The sequence below is a fragment of the Engystomops pustulosus genome, chromosome 3 (assembly GCF_040894005.1).
Source record: "Engystomops pustulosus chromosome 3, aEngPut4.maternal, whole genome shotgun sequence".
NCBI lineage: Eukaryota > Metazoa > Chordata > Amphibia > Anura > Leptodactylidae > Engystomops > Engystomops pustulosus.
Genome location: NC_092413.1, coordinates 78,608,228 through 78,626,664, shown reverse-complemented (window position 1 = coordinate 78,626,664; position 18,437 = coordinate 78,608,228). Strand labels below are relative to the sequence as shown.

General features: G+C 40.9%; 1 protein-coding gene across 7 annotated transcripts in view; it reads left to right on the top strand.

The window, feature by feature from the left end:
* The first annotated feature begins 1,726 nt into the window (after nt 1–1,726).
* Nucleotides 1,727–18,437, top strand: part of LOC140121501 (protein unc-93 homolog A-like) — a 110,169-nt gene continuing 93,458 nt past the window's right edge. For 2 of the 7 annotated variants that reach the window (XM_072141180.1, XM_072141174.1), the window contains exon 1: nt 1,731–2,026. In XM_072141180.1, coding sequence (XP_071997281.1) covers nt 2,004–2,026 — 23 coding nt within the window. In that variant the 5' untranslated portion in view covers nt 1,731–2,003. Of the gene's footprint in view, nt 2,027–6,694; nt 6,755–18,437 lie in introns of those variants that run through there. The other 5 variants (XM_072141179.1, XM_072141176.1, XM_072141182.1 and 2 more) reach the window with 5 other exon arrangements.

Sequence of the window (18,437 nt, the reverse complement as noted above, 5' to 3'; positions counted from 1 at the left end):
CAAAATAAGCCTGTACAAAAAAAACACAGCTCTGTACATGGAAAAATGAAAAAGTTATGGAAATTTGCAGGTGGATAGTGAGAATAAGTGGAAAAACCCTACGTCCTTAAGGGGGTTAACATATTGGCAAAAATACCTACATTTGTTTTTTTTTCCTGTCTGGATGGGGTGCAGAAATTAGAAAAATAAAGACCTTTTCTATTTACTAATTTACTGCAATGAAACAGAGAGTGAAGAATGTAAAGGGTTCGGAATACTTTCCACACCTACTGTAGTACCACAAGGCAGAATATGGCTCAACGGATGGGTCCTACCCATTACATTTCTGGATGGAAAAATCACTAACAAGAAGATCTGCCTCCCTACAGCCAATAGGTTTTAATATGTATTAAGATGCATAAGGAATTAATCCCCCATTGGTTTTCCCAGCGTCTGAATAAGTTCTAATATCTGACAGGGATGAGACGGATCAGAGTCATGAGATGGATGTATGATCTATAATAACAAACTCTGCTGCATCACCTGATCAATCACACACTCAGCGCCTAGCCACAGGGTAGAATTTCTACATTCAGGAGCTAATACAGAGGTAGGAGCAAAAGCAGAAAAAAAAAGAAAATGTTATCTGTTAAGGATATTGCACTGGTCTCAGGTGCCATTTTACATACTGTCAGACAGTTCAAAGATTCAGCATTCATTTCGCATAACTTTGTGTAGTGATAACTAAAGTTAGGGTGGGGTTTGTATCTAAGCAAAGCACACAAAGACTTAGAGCTTGCTAGCACCACCTAGGGCAGTGATTGCGAACCTTTTAGAGCCTGAGTGTCCAAACTTTATCCAAAAGCCCAGCACAGCAATTTAAGCAATAATTTATTTCTCCTTGTTCTTTAACAACTTTAAACCGTTCAGCCTCATAAAGACACCGATGCATTTGAAGGGAGGAGTGCAAATTTGTCTATCATTGTAGGAAGATTCTGTAGGAAGATTCTTTGAGTCCTGTCTGGTGAACCTTATGCTGGGGTGATGGCCTGGGTGCCCACAGAGAGGGCTCAGAGTGCCGCCTCTGGAACCAGTGCCATAGGTTCGCCACCACTGACCTAGGGGAAGGTATCCAGGTGAACACCTGGGAAGTTTCCGTATTTGCATACAGCCAATAGTATTAGACTCCTTTGTGTGAAGTTACCAAATAGTGTTACATTTCCTGGGTGAGGACACCCAATTGTAGTTGCTGCTTTTCTACTCACACGCCTTATGTAAAGTGTCTTATGGTTTTCTATAAATGTTTCAGTCCCACAATAAACGGAAAAGTCTTGTTGTAAGATAACTTTCTGCAAGGACATTTTGTCTTTTCTTTTAAGTTACTCAAAACTCCAGTGCTGGGAAACAAATAATTCGGAACTCACCTTTGCAACGCGGACGAGGATGGTTAAAGCCTCGTGAATCCAAAGACCCTTATGGGCATTTCTCTGATAAATCCTTATCATGTTAGCATCACTAATGAACTTAGATTTGATGATTTTCTTTCATGGGCAAACCCCTTTAAAAAAAGTCACAAATCTGTTGATGGAAAATGTACATTTAGTTTGTAATATTAGGATCTAAGCAACATCCATGCTTATTTTTGGCTACATAAGGAAGTAATTGTTAATGAAAAATATTCCTACCAATTAAAAGTCATGTGTTGATTATTTATGTTTCAGGTTTCAATAGAAGAGCCCAACCCTAACAATTTCACAAACCAAGCAGTTAACTATTTGCATGACTTCATTAAACAGTTGCAAAACATTTTGATGACAAGAACAGAACAGTAAACTTTGTACTGCTGCTTGCTTGAAATCTGTATCCAATCTAACTACAACCCTTGTGTTTCTCCTGTGTCCTGACATCTCATTTACAAGGAAGTCATTATCATAGAAGAACAGAACCTAGAGAAGCAATGAAGATAAAACATCTTAAAAATATTATTATTGTTTCTTTTGGATTTCTCCTTCTCTTTACAGCATATGGGGGACTGCAAGCTTTACAGGTAATAGCAGTATTATTATCACATTTTATTGTACAGAATTCAATTTCTGCTTATGTTTAATTATTCTCAATCTCCATGCACATTGGATGATTTGACCCGGTGGATAAGAGATTTACTTATGTTTCTTTGCACTAGCTTTGGAAACTGCTCCTTTTGCTGAATACATATATAGTAGACAGTGAAAGTATGTCATCTGCTTTAATCTAAAAATAAATAATAATAAAAATCTTTATTTATATAGCACCATCAAATTCCGTAGTGCTTTAAAAATTATATGGGACATATACAAATATAATAATACATTAAAGAGTACAAACAGTCATATGGAACAATAGGAGTGAGGGCCCTGCTTGCAAGAGCTTACACTCTATGAGGATCAAGGGGTGACACAAGAGCTAAAAAGCTTGTATAATTGTCCAGCCATTCTTTATAAGGGCAATTATAAAATAATTTAATAAATAGAAATTCTGCTGCTTGAACCAGACATCAACCGCCATCTTATATACAAGGTCCAAGCTGAAAGTGACTGCAGAGAAGCCTGGAGCTTGGTAGATCGTGGCGTTATTATTAATGTATTTTGTCCATGGTTGCCAGTTATGTATGAACTTAGAGCGAGTGCCCCTCTCCCAGTGGGCTAGTTCTTCAAACATATATATTTCCTGGACTGTGTCTTTCCATTGGGAGAGGATTGGGACCCGATTTGTTTTCCAATGCATGGAATTAAAAGTTAAGCTGCTGTCAATAGCGTCGTCTGTAAGTCATTATTTCGTGGGGTGAACTTAGGTGTGTGTTTTCCTAGTAGTATCATGCTTGGAATGTGGGGGATTGGTTTCTTACCTAACTTATCGATCTCATCTAACACCTCGTTCCAGAATGTTTCGAGAGCTTTGCAGGACCACCATATGTGTAGCATATTACTTTATCGCATCTCCAGCATTTATTTTAGTTATGTTTAAACGCTCTGCCATTGTGGTGTTTTGTATCATCTGGTGGTTATTTTGTATGAATTTTCTTTAATTCTAATATATCTAGAGAACCCATTAGCTGACTTTAAGATCTGCACACACTCTTACTCAGAAAATTCTTCTTGTAGCTCCCTTCCCATTGTTGTATAAAGTTAGTTTTTTGCAGAGTTTGTAGCATTAGTAGTTCGTTTTAGGTTTCTGCTAATAGTTTTTTGTGTAGTGGTTCTCTGGACGCTAGTTTTTCCAGCCACGTGTGATTGGTGTTATTGAGTTCTTTTGATAAGAACTTGCTACATACTGTTGCATTCTGCTATAGAGATGTGTCTCAGGTGATCCCAGAAGGAGTGTATTTCTTTCCTAAGCTGGAAGACTAAGCTGGGTAACAGGTCTAGTGGCAGTAAGGAATAATTACAAGAGAGCGTGAGAGCGTGCCACAGGCCTTTATGCATTGTATTATCTACCTTAGCTTGAGGAGTTATTTGTTGGATTCCCCATAGCATGGCTCTACTTATGGGTTGTGTTTATACATTTTCCACTTATGTGTATAAGCTATGGTCAGGGGTCTGGGTGATCAGCAACCATATAGCAATTTGACAGGCTTGGTTATTTGCTTTGTGATCTGGCAAATTAATGCCTACTTTAGCCGGTCTCTAAGCAAGTTGACTAGCTCGCAGTCGAGGCTTCTTGTGATTCCACAGGAATTGTGATATAATTTTATTGAGTCTTGTAAAGAAGGACTTGGGTAACCATATTGGAGCTGTCTGGTAGAGATAGAGGAGCTTGGGCATGATGTATGTTTTAAGTAGGTTTTTTCTTCCCCACCAGGATATAAATGGTATTTTCAGCTCAGCTAATTGGTTTTTGATGTTTGTGAGTAGGGGAACATAGTTTAGTTGATATAGTCGTTGGGGATCGGCAGGAAGTTGTATACCTAAATATTTTATGCTGTCTTTAGGCTAATGGAAAGGTGAATTATTTTGTAAGGATTTGGCTACTGTTGAAGGTAGTGCAATGTTTAAAATATCTGATTTTGAAAAATTCACCTTGAAATTAGAGAACAATTGGGTTATCATAGACAAGGAGCAAGACGGATTGTTAGTCAAGATCAATAGGCAAATGCTGCTGTTTTATGTGTGTATTCACCTATCTTTAGGCCTTCAATGGCAGGGATCAGTCTTATCTTCCTTATGAGGGTTTCCATTACCATAATAAACAGCGAGGGGGACAACGGACAGCCCTGCCTAGTCCCATTCTTTATCAAAAATGGAGAAGACAAGAGCCCATTGACCCTAACTCTTACATTGGGAGCCCTATATAAAGTTGATATGGCATGTCTGAAGGCTGGTAGGATGCCAAATTTTTCCAGAGTTGCATATAAAAATGGCCAGCTGACCCTGTCAAAAGCCTTTTCGGCATCTGTGCCGAGAAGGACCAATGGCAGTCTTGTCTGTTTAGCATGTTCTATAAGACGTATTATATTACAAATACAAAAAGCATGTGTCAAGTAGCAAAAGAAAATAATCTTTATTGAATAATAGATAGATACATAAAGAAAACACTAATCGGACAGAAAAAAACATTTAAAATGTAGCAAGATACAAGCCAAATTGTACCCCTAGCAAAAATCGGACAACAGGGAGACAGTGGTACCTGATAATGCAAACAACCTGTCACCCCAAAAACGACCCTGCTCTAAACACTGTCCAGGAACCATGTGAATGCAAATGTATGGAAGCTCACACAAACAGGGCAAAGGTGGGTAGCAGCTGATCTGGGCACTCAGGAAATGATAAACCAGTAATGCAACATAAATCATAAATCAACAGATACAATACAGTGTCTAAAAACCCTGTATGTGACACCCAGAGCAAGAATGCCCACCTGTGATGTGCTAGACAGTCACTCTGTTAAGGTAGTGAGCAGAGAGAGCCAGAAAAAAGAGCCCTTAGCAATAAGCCTGCTGCAAATGAGAGCAATATTTACCATTAGGTCCGGACAGTGCAAGGAGACAGGGTCGAGAAGGATGCCTCACACGTATCGTCACGAAACGCGGCTTGTTTTCATGTGTGTAGCACACTATTTGGAGTAGTATTCTTTAGCGCTACGTTCCCACTCCCCAATATACCTATACGATTAGTCTATAAGTATTATCTTTTCCCTGCACAAATCCCGTGTGCTCCCCACCTATAACTCCTGGTAACAGCAGGTTTAGCCGTGCAGCCATAGCTTTTGCCCACCATTTAAGGTTCCAGTTGAGAAGTGATATGGGGTGGTAACTGCTGCAAATTTCTAGGTTTTTGCCTTCCTTGGGTATTATTGTTATGTGTGCCTCTTGAGCTTGTTTGGAGAGATGCCCCCCTTTTAACAAGTAGTTACATAGGTTTGTGAAGTGTGGTGTTAAAATGTGTCTAAACATTTTTTAATACATGGGGAGGCCATCTGGTCCTGGGCTTTTACCTGAAGCAATTGATGCAAGGACCTTGTCAAGTTCTTGCTCTGTGAATGGTGCAATTAGTGTGTTTGCTTCCTCTATTGATATTTGTGGTATTTGGCAAGATTGAAGAAATTCATTTAGTTTGTGTTGCCAGGCTTCAGGTTTTATTGTTTTGGATGTCTCAGGGATATTATTTAAACTCTCGTAGAATCTCTGGAATGCTTCACAAATAAGTTGTGTAATGGGCCTTTTCCAAAAAACCCTGTATGTGACACCCAGAGCAAGAATGCCCACCTGTGATGTGCTAGACAGTCACTCTGTTAAGGTAGTGAGCAGAGAGAGCCAGAAAAAAGAGCCCTTAGCAATAAGCCTGCTGCAAATGAGAGCAATATTTACCATTAGGTCCGGACAGTGCAAGGAGACAGGGTCGAGAAGGATGCCTCACACGTATCGTCACGAAACGCGGCTTGTTTTCATGTGTGTAGCACACTATTTGGAGTAGTATTCTTTAGCGCTACGTTCCCACTCCCCAATATACCTATACGATTAGTCTATAAGTATTATCTTTTCCCTGCACAAATCCCGTGTGCTCCCCACCTATAACTCCTGGTAACAGCAGGTTTAGCCGTGCAGCCATAGCTTTTGCCCACCATTTAAGGTTCCAGTTGAGAAGTGATATGGGGTGGTAACTGCTGCAAATTTCTAGGTTTTTGCCTTCCTTGGGTATTATTGTTATGTGTGCCTCTTGAGCTTGTTTGGAGAGATGCCCCCCTTTTAACAAGTAGTTACATAGGTTTGTGAAGTGTGGTGTTAAAATGTGTCTAAACATTTTTTAATACATGGGGAGGCCATCTGGTCCTGGGCTTTTACCTGAAGCAATTGATGCAAGGACCTTGTCAAGTTCTTGCTCTGTGAATGGTGCAATTAGTGTGTTTGCTTCCTCTATTGATATTTGTGGTATTTGGCAAGATTGAAGAAATTCATTTAGTTTGTGTTGCCAGGCTTCAGGTTTTATTGTTTTGGATGTCTCAGGGATATTATTTAAACTCTTGTAGAATCTCTGGAATGCTTCACAAATAAGTTGTGTAATGGGCCTTTTCCATTATCTTGGATTGTGTGGATGTGAGATTTTTCTCTCTGTTTGCGAAGAAGTACAGTCATCATCTTATTACCTCTGTCTCCATTGGCATATTGTTTATATTTTATCGCTTTGAGCGCTTTGAAAGCTTGTGTGTTTAACAAGTCTTTGACTTGATGTCTGAGTCTATTGAGTTCTGTCAGGGTTGATGGATCTGCTCTTTTCTTATGTCAAGCTTCCAAACGAGATATGTGAGTAAATAGATCATCCAGTTTAGCTGAACGCTGGTGTTTTAGATATGTGCCTAGTGAAGTAATCTTGACTAAAACTACTATTTTATGTATTCCCAGAGGCCTGATGGTGTAACTTGTGCCGTATGATTATTCTTAAAATATTCTTTGATTTTCTCCTCTAATACCACTTTGTGTGTGGGGTCAGGTATTGCTGTTTCGTTAAATCTCCAGCACCACTGGTTTCTGGGTACATTCCTAAAGTTCACTGTGGCAATTACAGGGGAATGATCTGAGATATGGACCGACCCTATGTCTGTAGATCTTATAATGGGACCATTCTTTACTTGTGTAAACAAGTAGTCTAACCTATGGTATGAGCCATGGGCCGTGGAGAGAAAGGTGACTTGTTTGGATTGAGCGTGCACCATATATCTATTAGGTCTATATCTGCTAAGGCTCTAGAGATGCGCGCTAGCTTTTTATTTGAAGTGATAATTGGGTTGGTGGTGTCTATTGTGGGCTGGAGTGCTATACTTAAGTCTCCTCCTACTAATAATATACCTTACATGAACTTTTTCAATTTATTGACAGTCTGGGCAACCCACAAATGTTGGTTATTATTTGGTGCGTATAGATTCGCCAGTGTGACTACTGTTCCTATGGTTCCTTTTACAAATTAAAATCTCCCTTCTGGATCTATAAACCATAACCTGAAGGTGAATGGAATGTTTTTGCTGATAGCGATGCTCACTCCTCTAGATGCTTTCAAAAAAGGGCAATGATACTACCATTGATACTCTTTTGTAGGTAGATGGGGTAATTTTTCCACCTTAAAGTGGGTCTCTTATAACATTGCTATGTTTTTTCAATATTTTGAAGATCTGACTCCTTTTTAGTGGGGTACCCAGACCGCATACATTATATGTGACTATGTTAATATCCGTCATCCTGTAGTAAAAGATGGGTCATTGTTAAAGGGTTTGGCCCTAGGAGAGGCTTGGTTATGATCTACCCCAGGGGTAGTGGTAGGGTTATGGGAGAAAAGGGATTTGTACATAGTTTTGATTATTAGTTTGCATATTGTTGTGTTTATTTAGTAGCCATTTCCACTGTTACCACATTAACACTTAACATATAAAAAACTAAAAAAGAAACAGTTTGGCTGTCTTGTGAGTTGAGATTACAACACAGAAATGCCCTGTTTGGTTGGCCTTCAAACTCCTCTCCACTGAAAGAGGAGAGCGGGGTGGGAGGTGAGTTTTGGAAGGTACCATCTATCTAGAATGACCTTTCTCTTAATACTCGTCTCGGCGACCTTTTTAGGGCTTGTATAGGTTTCTATAAAAGATTAACTCACCATTTTCTAATATAACTACAAATACAAAATGCTAGATACTGAATTCAGTATACACAAATAGTTTTGATCTCTGCTAAGTATGTGAGAATAACTTTTTAGGGTCTCACCATATCCTGTTAACAGTATTAATTAACCAGTTATACGATACCCTTCCAACCAATGTTGGACTCATCAGTTCTCTTGATATGGCACTGCTGTCACAGTGAAGGAAATGAAAGTCTTCTTCCATGTCTGCTGTTAGGTGCCTTCTTTTGGGCGTTTCTTCATTTTTAGTGACTTGTGTTTCGTTACTGCATTCCACGGGTGAACCATTGGTAGAGTAGGTAGCTGCAGCTCTTGAAGGTATGTCGATTGGTGATATGCCAAGTAGAGGCCAAGCCATCTTCAAATCTCCTGGTTTCCTTTTTTGTTTTCCCTACTCTAGCACCGCCAAGCCAAATGGATACAACCACCTAAACTGTAGTTTGGCAGAACGGCAGCAGTGTCTGTATAGCGGAGTAGGCCGCATATTACATCCCTCGGCGGTTGTTCTCTCTTTGGCTTTGCTCTCATCGCTCTGTGTATTCTCTCTATGTGCACTTTTTCTGCCCGGTATTGGCCTAAAAGTTTCGAGAATAGTTCTTTAGCCACTGCAGATAGGTCTTTGTGGGCAAAAGATTCTGATAGACTGCGTATGCAGACATTCATTCTGTGGCTGCGATTCTCCATATCCTCCGCTCTGCTGAGCACCTCATTAATGAGGTTGTAATGGATTGTGAGAGACTCTTGCACTTTGGAGTCAAAGACTATAATTTTAGCCTGAGTGTTCTCTTTTTGTTCCACCCTATTCCCCAAATGCTTTATGTCTGTCTTAATTTCGGCTAAGTCTTTAGCTATGGGTTTAAGGGCATGAAATAATATTCTTTTGATAAATCCTCTTGAGGCCAGTGCTACAGTACCTTCATATCCGGTGTCCGAGTACTCCACCATGCTCTCAGCGTCTGAGTTCTCGTCTCCCACACTCGCTGAAGCTGTATCCGGTGCCATCTTGACAGCACGGGAAGGAGAAGTCAGTTTCTTATGAAGGTATTTCTCCATATCTACTTGCGTTTTTCTGGACTTTGGGGTCCCGATTACTTCTGTGTCTTTCATATTTTTGTCAATTTTCAGCGCTCCAAATATGATCTGTTCGGGCCCCGGAGACGAGCAGTGCGAGGAGCACAGAAACTATGCGGCCATCGCTGAACGCGGTCAAGCTCCGCCCCCAGGGTTATTATTTTAAACTGAATTTGGAAGGAGACAAGAAGCCAGTGCAGTGACCAGCACATACTGGAGTCATCTGAGTAGCATTTGGTCTGAAAGACAAGCCTGGATGCTACATTAAGAATAGATCGTAGAGGATAGAGTTTAGTGAGTGGAAGACCAATTAGAAGGGAGTTATAGTAGTCTAGTCAAGAGTGAATGAGAGCAACAATTGGCATTTTAGAAGTTTCAGTTGTCAGAAATGGTCGAATTCTGGAGATGTTTCTGAGATGCATGCAGCAAGAGCGAGCAAGAGATTAAATATACGGTGCGAAGGAGAGGTTGGAATCCAGCACAACCCCAAGACAGGGGCCCGTTGCCTCAGTGTTATAGTGATCCCACAGACCGAGATGGAGAGGTGGGTTGGTTTGTAGATGGTGGAAAGATAAGGAGTTCAGTCTTAGAAATATTAAGATTCAAGAAGAGGTCATGATGTTAGACAGCAGCGAGACATTCACTAGTGTTCTGGATTAAAGCAGGGGTGATGTTGCATGCAGAAGTATATAGCTGGGTATCATCAGCATAGAGATGATACTGGAAACCAAATCTGCTGATGGTTTGTCAGATGGGGGGCAGTATAGATGGAAAAGATAGAAGAACCTAGGACTGAGCCCAGAGGTACATCGACACTGAGCGGTAGATCCAGAAAAGGAGACACTGAAAGTGTGGTCAAAGAGATAGGAAGTAAACCAAGAGAGTACAGTGCCCTTTAGGCCAATGGAGCATAGCATCCTGAGGAGCTGGTGGTCCACAGTATTGAACACTGCAGATAGATCCAGAAAAATGAGGATAGTCACCTTTAGCAGTGAAGAGATTATTGGAAACCAGATTGTAAGGGGTCAAGGAGGGAGTTAGCTGAGAGATAGTGGGTTAGTCAAGCATAGACCAGGCGTTCCAGGAGTTTAGAGATGAAAGGGATATTAAAAACTAGTCTGTAGCTAGTAGCACTGGATGGTCCAGGGATGGTTTCTTTAGTAATGGGGTAAAAAACCGCATGCTTGAAAGAAGAGGGGACAACAGCAGAAGAGAGAGAGTTTGAAGATTTTAGTGAGCTGAGAAGTGACTGCTGGGGAGACTGTGCCAGATGGGGATGGGGTTACTAATAGAGGTAGTGGGTCGAGCACAGGAAAGGAGCCTGGACACTTCTTCCTCTGTGACTGGCTCTAAGGAAGAAAGCCAAAGAGGTAAGGTACCGGAGTGAAGGTGGGTGGATGGATTGAGAATTTATTTAATGGCAAATGCAATCAATTTTATCTTTAACCCCTTTCCGCCACAGCCCTTTTTTGTTTTAATTTTTCACTCCACACCTTCAAAAATCTGTAACATGTACAGAGTTGTGTGTTGGATTGTTTTCTGTATAACAAATTGCACTTCAAAATGGTGGAATTTAATATCCCATGCCATGTACTGGGAAGCGGGAACATTTTTTTAAAATGCAGTGAAATTGGTGAAAAAAATACATTTGCACTGTTTTCTTGTGGGCTTGGATTTTATGGATTTCACTGTGCAACCCTAATGGCATGTCTATTTTATTATTTGGGTCTGTACGATTACGGGGATACCACATTTGTATAGGTTTTATAATGTTTTAATACATTTACGAAAATTAAAACCTCCTATTTTTTACCATCATCTGTGGCTAATAACTTTTTCAAACTTTGGTGAATGGTGTTGTGGGTGCTGTCATTTTTTGTGAATTTTTATGAAATTTTCAATGCTATTATTGTTAGGAACGTGCAACCTTCTTATCACTTTTTATAGAAATTTTTATATTTTTTAAAGTGGCAAAAAAAGTGCAATTTTTGAATTTAATTTTTTTTTACTTTTACTATTTTTCAGACTCCTTAGGGTACTTTAACCCTAGGTTGTCTGGTCGATCCTATCATATACTACCATACTACAGTATGATGATGTCACGGGGAGCGACGATCCTTAAGCTGCTAGCAGCTTTGCCAGCACCGGCCGCAGATGTTACCAGTAAGCCTTTGCTGCAATATGCAGTAAAGATTTACTGGCTATGGAGAGGGCTCATCCCGTGAGCCCTCTCGATGAACCAGGCATGTGAAATGTTATTACATCACATATCGGTAAGGGGTTAACGTAGGTGGTCAGATCTTCAACCCCAAGGTCTGTGACAGGTGGCTGCGCCTTTGGTGTTAGTAAAGAGTGAAGATTATCAAAGAGCCTTTTGGAGTTGTTAGAGAAAGAGGGTAGTAGATTAGTAAAATAGACCTGTTTAACAAGGTGAAGTGCAGAGTTATAGGTTTTTAGCATAAATTTGAAGCATAGAAAGTCTGCAGATGTGGGCGATTTTCTCCACAGATGTTCGGCAATCCTGAAGCACTGCCTAAGGAAACAAGTTTTTTCCATGTGCCAAGGTTGCCTATGTCTGTGTTAAAAATTTCAGAGAGAGAGTGGTGCCATCTCATCAACTGCTTCTGACAGTTTGATTATAGTGGTTAGTGGCCAGTGGGTTCCGGTATAAGCAATGGGTGGAAGGATTCAGAGAAGGTAAAGGATTATTGAAAGAAAAAGAAATAAGGTTGTGGCCCTGAAGTGTAAAGGAACTGTTGGTAAAATTAGATATTGAAGAAAGTCAGTAGAAGACCAAGTCTAGGATGTTTCCTTCATTATGAGTGGGGGAATCAGAGAGTTGTGAAATACCTAGAGAAGTAGTTAGTGAGAGGGAGGGGAAACAGGAGTGTTAATAGGGATGTTAAAGTCTCCCATGATAATGGTTGAAATATCACAGAATAAAAAGCAAGGGAGCCAAAAGGCAAAGTGGTCCAGGAACTGAACGGGTGAGCCGGGAGGACGGTATGTTACAGCCACACAAAAAGTGACTGGGTGGAAAAGTCTGAGGGTGTGGACCTCAAAAGGTGGGAAAGTAAGTACAGGAGGAATGGCCTGGAAAGCATAACTTGGAGAGAGTAGTATGCTTACCCCTCCTCCCAGCCTATTCTCAGGTCTGGAGCAGTGAGAAAAATGTAAGCGCCATAAGACAATTCTGCAACCGACAGATTCTAGTTTATTGCCCACAGAGCGGGCATACCATATGGCACATTTAAAAAGGGTTATGAGTGGAGGAGGAGAAGAGGGAGAATACTGAATTTTTATAAAGATAGCGGGGTTTCTGTGTAAACTGTTAAAATAAGCAGAAGGTGGGCCTGGGTTAGGAAAGGAGAAAGAGGAGAGACAAAAGACGCGTCAAAGATTTATAAGAAGTTATTTCTTGCTTCAAAACACTGTGAAAGGGCAAAATATTGATATTCGGTGACTTTAATATAGTCCCGGACCCTAAGATGGATTCAACGGGCAGGGGCAGGGTGCCACCCCCATCTCTAATGTCCTGGTTACACAGAGAAGGTCTCTATGATACATTTCGATGCTTAAACTCCTCAGCAAAAGAGTATACATTTTACTCAAACAGGCACAAGTCATTCACCAGAATATACTTATGCTTAGCAGACAGGGAAGCACAGGGAAGTGGATCAATGTCACAGGAAATGTAGAAGCCACTATAACAACATTACCTTAAACAGGCAAAGACCCAACTTCTCCCCCAAATTTCAGGCCAATATCATTATTAAATAGTGATACAAAACTCTATGCCAAAATAATTGCCTTTAGACTATTAGATATTTTACCCACCCTAATTCATAATGACAAAATGGGGTTCACAAAAGGGAGGCAGGCCTCTGATGGAACAAGACGCATAATTGATTTAGTCTCGGTGATGGAGTCTTCTTGAACTCCTTCTCTGCTCCTTACCTTGGATGCGGAGAAGGCATTCAACAGGATCCATTGGGGTTTTGTATTTTCCCTGCTAACTAAATTTGGCCTCCAAGGACCCATTTACAATGCCATACGAGCCCTATACTCCTGCCCGTCGGCGACAGTACTAGCTAATGGGTACAGCTCAAAACCTTTTAATATTACAAATGGTACCTGTCAAGGGTGCCCCCTTTCCCCTCTTATATTTGTATTAGTTATGGAACTGTTGGCGGAAACCATACAATCCAACCCAAACGTTTATGGTAACTCAGCCGGGATGAGACAACACAAACTGGGCTTATTCGCGGACGACGTAATCTTGACACTTTCCTCGGTATTAACCTCATTGAGAGAAACCCAAAGAACATTACAAAACTTTGGATGAATTTCTTACTATAAGATCAATGTGAATAAATCCCAAATACTAGGCATTAATTGTCCCCAGGACTTAAAGAATAGCATTAGGAAAGAATCCCAATTCCAATGGTCGGAAGATCATGTCCCCTATCTAGGGATAAACTTATGTAGTCCCCTGAAATCCCTAGCAAGTATGAACTTTGAACCCCTAATTACAGACTTACATAAAGAATTAGAAACATTAGCCAAACAAGACCAATTGAAAACAACTTACATTTTATTACATACGTATTACAAATCAAATTATTCAGGGCATAAAAATACCCTTATAACGGATTAGTTAATTTCCAAAACTACTAAAAAGAAAATGTAGCTCCCTGAATCCCCGATTAGCTTTTTCTTTTTCATTTAACATGCTCTTATTGTTTTATTCCAGTGGAGCTTTTAAGCGATATGTACACAATCTTGTAAGGATAGCTTCTTTTTTTGGCGGAGGATGGCTTTTCCATTTACCTGCTATCTCTGCTCGAGTATCTGCCAGTATTTTGTTTACTGCCCATCTCCATTTTACTTGAACATCCTCCATACCTATATTTAACAAGGCTAGTTCTGGGCTTGGTATTACATTTTTGTTGACAACCTTGGATATTAGGGAGAGCACATACTCCCATAATTCTTTAATGAATGGACATTCCCACCATATATGGCGCACGGACCTTAGTGAATCCCGGCAGAACCGAATCCTCATCGGAGAACTCACCGCTGGATTGCGACTGGACCGGGTAAGTAAATGTGCCCCAGAGTCTCCAACAAAGATTGTCATAGTTGGTAAATATTTTGGCGCTTCTTCTGGGGGATAAATGCCAACCTAATTGTATTTTTTAAATATTTTCTAGACTATTAATACATATTCCTACTATACATGTATTTTTCATAGCTCTCATCCAGGTTTGTAAGGCAAATATTTTTTTCAGCCGAGATTCCATTTTATCATATATTCTGACTTTTGACTGCATTTTTTAGCCATTAAGCCAAAGTAGATAAACGAAATCCCCCTTATCAATTCCTTTTCGGCACTTAGAAATTTGCTGAGCTCACATTTACATCTTGTTTTATTTTTAATTTTATTCAGCATATCATATGAACATAAATAGTCTTTTATTTGTACAGGCGGTCCCCTACTTAAGAACACTCAAATTACAAATGACCCCTAGTTATAAACAGACCTCTGGATATTGGTAATTTATTGTGCTTTAGTCCCAGGCTACAATGATCAGCTGTAACAGTTATCACAGGTGTCTGTAATGAAGCTTTAGTGTTAATATTGATTCTTATGACAACCCAACATTTTTAAAATCCAATTGTCACAGAGACCAAAAATGTTCTTGCTGGGATTACAATGATAAAATATACAGTTCCGACTTACATACAAATTCAACTTAAGAACAAACCTACAGACCCTATCTTGTATGTAACCCGGGGACTGCCTGTAAGTACTAGTACCAGAATCTTTGTGGGATATTATGAGAAGCTTTAGTGTTTGGAAATTTAACAGTTTACCATTGTTGACAATATCACAAAGTGAAGTGACTGGGCCAAACTTAGCACAGTCACAGAGGTATTGCCATTCCTATGTATTCCAGTAAGAAATCCTCCCATCTACATGAGAGACCCTTATTGTATTTTAAGTATATAGTCCAGGCTATATTTACTGTTTTAGTTATTTCAGAATTCATTTTTATTTTGCCTGAGCTAATGATTTGGTTAACTAGCATAGCTTTAGTAGACTTTCCATGATTGTTTTTATTTTCTAAATATTTCCAGTTCCTTATTTTATCTGTGTTCCAATTTTGTCTAGCCCTCTCTAATACAGAAGCTTGACAGTAATGTTCAAAAGATAGTACTTCAATGCCACCTAATTGTAGGGGGATATAGAGAGGTTTCTTAGCAATTCTCGGGTGTCCCTTTTTCTAGATAAAATTCATAATCATAACTTGTAGATTCTTTATAGTTGATTTTGAGAAGGGAAGTGGAATGCAACTAAAAAAAACAGAACAATCGGTACGATCATCATCTTTATACCGTTAATCGTTGATATCCAAGATAACGATTTTTGAAGTTCTCTATAATGTTGCTCCTTTTTATTAATTATCATTGATTGACATTTATTGACATTTTACTTATATTAAGAGACCTGAGAGGAGGAGTTTAAAGTGTTCATTAAACAAGTTATGGCAGCCAATGGATTTGAGCATGATATCATAATATCATCGGCAAAAAGGCTTATAACTAATTCATTTGTTTCGGTCCCTATTCCTTCATTTCTATTATTTTCCCTCACCGCCTCTGCTAAACGTTCAATTGATAAGTTAAAGCTATAGGGGGAGAGGGGACTTGTCCTGTTGATGATATTGAACGTGGATGACGAGTATCCAGAATGCATTATATAGGCAGATGGAGATATATTTAGGGATAATAAAGCACACAAAAAACTATCTCTAAATCCAAATTTAATCAATGTTGCTTCCAGAATCCTCCAATGCACCCTATCGAAGGACTTTTCGGATCTAGAAATAGAAATGCATTTGGGGTTTGCATACTATTTGCTAGCGGAATCAGATTTATTGCTCGTCTGGTGGCATCTCTGACCTGAGATCCTGGAATAAAGCCCATTTGGTCTTGTGTGATTAAGTGTTTTATCACTTTTCTCATTATTTTTGCTAAAATTGTGGAAAATATATTCAGGTACCAAATTAAATAATGAAATTGGACGATAGTTATTTGGGATTGTGGGGTTTTTATCTTCTTTATGTACTATTATTTTTGCTTCAAGCATTTCCTTTGGTATTTGTGTTCATTGGCTGAATTTAGAAGGAGATGTCAGAGTCCAGGGAATTATATGAGAACCCAGCCCAGGTTAGGAGGTCAGCCCAGTTGTCCTGACGGGCTGAGACAGAGTGGCGGAGATAGCAGCCCAAAGTCTGGTTCACCCTCTCCACTTGACCATTAGACTGAGGGTGGTAGGCAGAAGAAAAGTCAAGGTTGACCTGCAGTTGGTTACACAAGGAACGCCAGAATTTTGACACAAACTGGACTCCTCGATCGGACACGATGTGCAGCGGAAGATCTGTCTGAAGAAAAGACCAGCCGGCTTGAGACAAGAGGCTTTGTTGCGGGCACAGGAGGAGCAGGATCCCACAGACTCCCGAACATCTTTGACCAGGTCTGGCCACCAGTAGTAGCGGGAGATGAAGGCCACGGTGCGTTGCACCCCAGGGTGCCCAGCCACACGGGAAGACTGTCCCCAAGACAAAATCCTCTTCCGGAGAGCAGGTCTAACATATGTCTTGCCAGGAAGTAGCTGCCGAAGATCTACTGGAGCTGCAACAACAAGCTGGTCCGGAGAAATTATATGCCGAGGAGCTGGTTCCTCTCCAACCACATCAGAAGCACAGGATAGAGCATCAGCCTTGACATTCTTGTCAGCCGGACGAAAATGGATTAGCAGGTCAAAATGGGAAAAGAACCACCGGGCTTGCCTGGGATTCAGGCGCTGGGCTGACTGGAGTTATAACAAGTTCTTGTGGTCAGTGTACACACATATGGGATGAAGAGCACCCGCCATTCTTCCAGAGCAAGTTTAATGGCCAAGAGCTCTCAGTCTCCAATCGAATAATTTCTTTCAGCTGGGGAAAAGGTTTTGGAAAAGAAGCCGCAAGTGGAAGTTCGGCCCTTTTTGGGTGAGGACCGCTCCAGCTCCCACGGAGGACGCATCCACCTCAAGAAGAAAAGGTTTGTCCGTAGGAGGCCTAGAGAGTACTGGAGCCAAGGCAAAAGCAGACTTTAACTTGGAGAAGGCATCTTCAGCTGTAGGAGACCAGGAACGTGGATTGGCACCCTTCTTAGTGAGGGCCACGATGGGAGACACCACAGTGGAGAAATGGGGAATAAACTGTCAATAATAATTTGCAAACCCCAGGAACCTCTGTATGGCTCGGAGGCCCTCTGGGCGTGGCCACTGAAGAACTGCTGACAGTTTTGTGGGATCCATTTGGAGGATGTTATATAAATTATATAACCGAGAAATGGAAGGTTGTGCTGGTGAAACTGGCATTTCTCCAGTTTGGCGTAGAGATGGTTGGCACAAAGTCGACCAAGAACTTGACGTACGTATCTCTGGTGGGATTCAAGGTCCGGAGAGTACACGAGGATGTCATCCAGGTAGACCACGACACATGTATAGAGAAGGTCCCGGAAAATGTCATTAACAAATTCCTGAAAGACAGCAGGGGCATTACACAGTCCAAAGGGCATTACTAAATATTCAAAATGCCCGTCACAGGTATTAAACTCCATCTTCCACTCGTCACCTTTGCGGATCCGGATGAGATTGTAAGCACCCCGAAGATCCAGTTTGGAGAACAACTTGGCACCGCGCAGGCGATCAAAGAGTTCCGTGATCAACGGCAAGGGGTATCAGTTTTTAACCGTGATCTTGTTCAACCCACGATAGTCTATACAGAGACGTAAGGAGCCTTCCTTCTTGGTGACAAAGAAGAATCCTGCACCAGCCGGAGAGGAGGACTTGCATATGAAACCCCACTGCAGGTTATCGTTGAAGTGATGCTGAGAGACCAGGGCAGCATCCACAAAGGTCGCTTTAGAGCCCGAATCTGGGAAGGCAGAAACCTGGATCTGGGTACCGGTGCCAGCGCTGAGGAGCACGGGAAGAGTCAGACGTGGAGAAGCTGTACTTACACCTAGGGACGCTTCTCCCAAGAAGCCTAGGTGCTGGCATTTCCCGGACGTTGAGGACGGACAGGACAGAAACCGATGAAGTGCTCTGGGCTGGCACAGTACAGACAGAGGTTCTCCTGTCGTCGTCTTGAACGCTCCTGTAGGGAGAGCCGAATTCTGTCCACCTGCATAGGT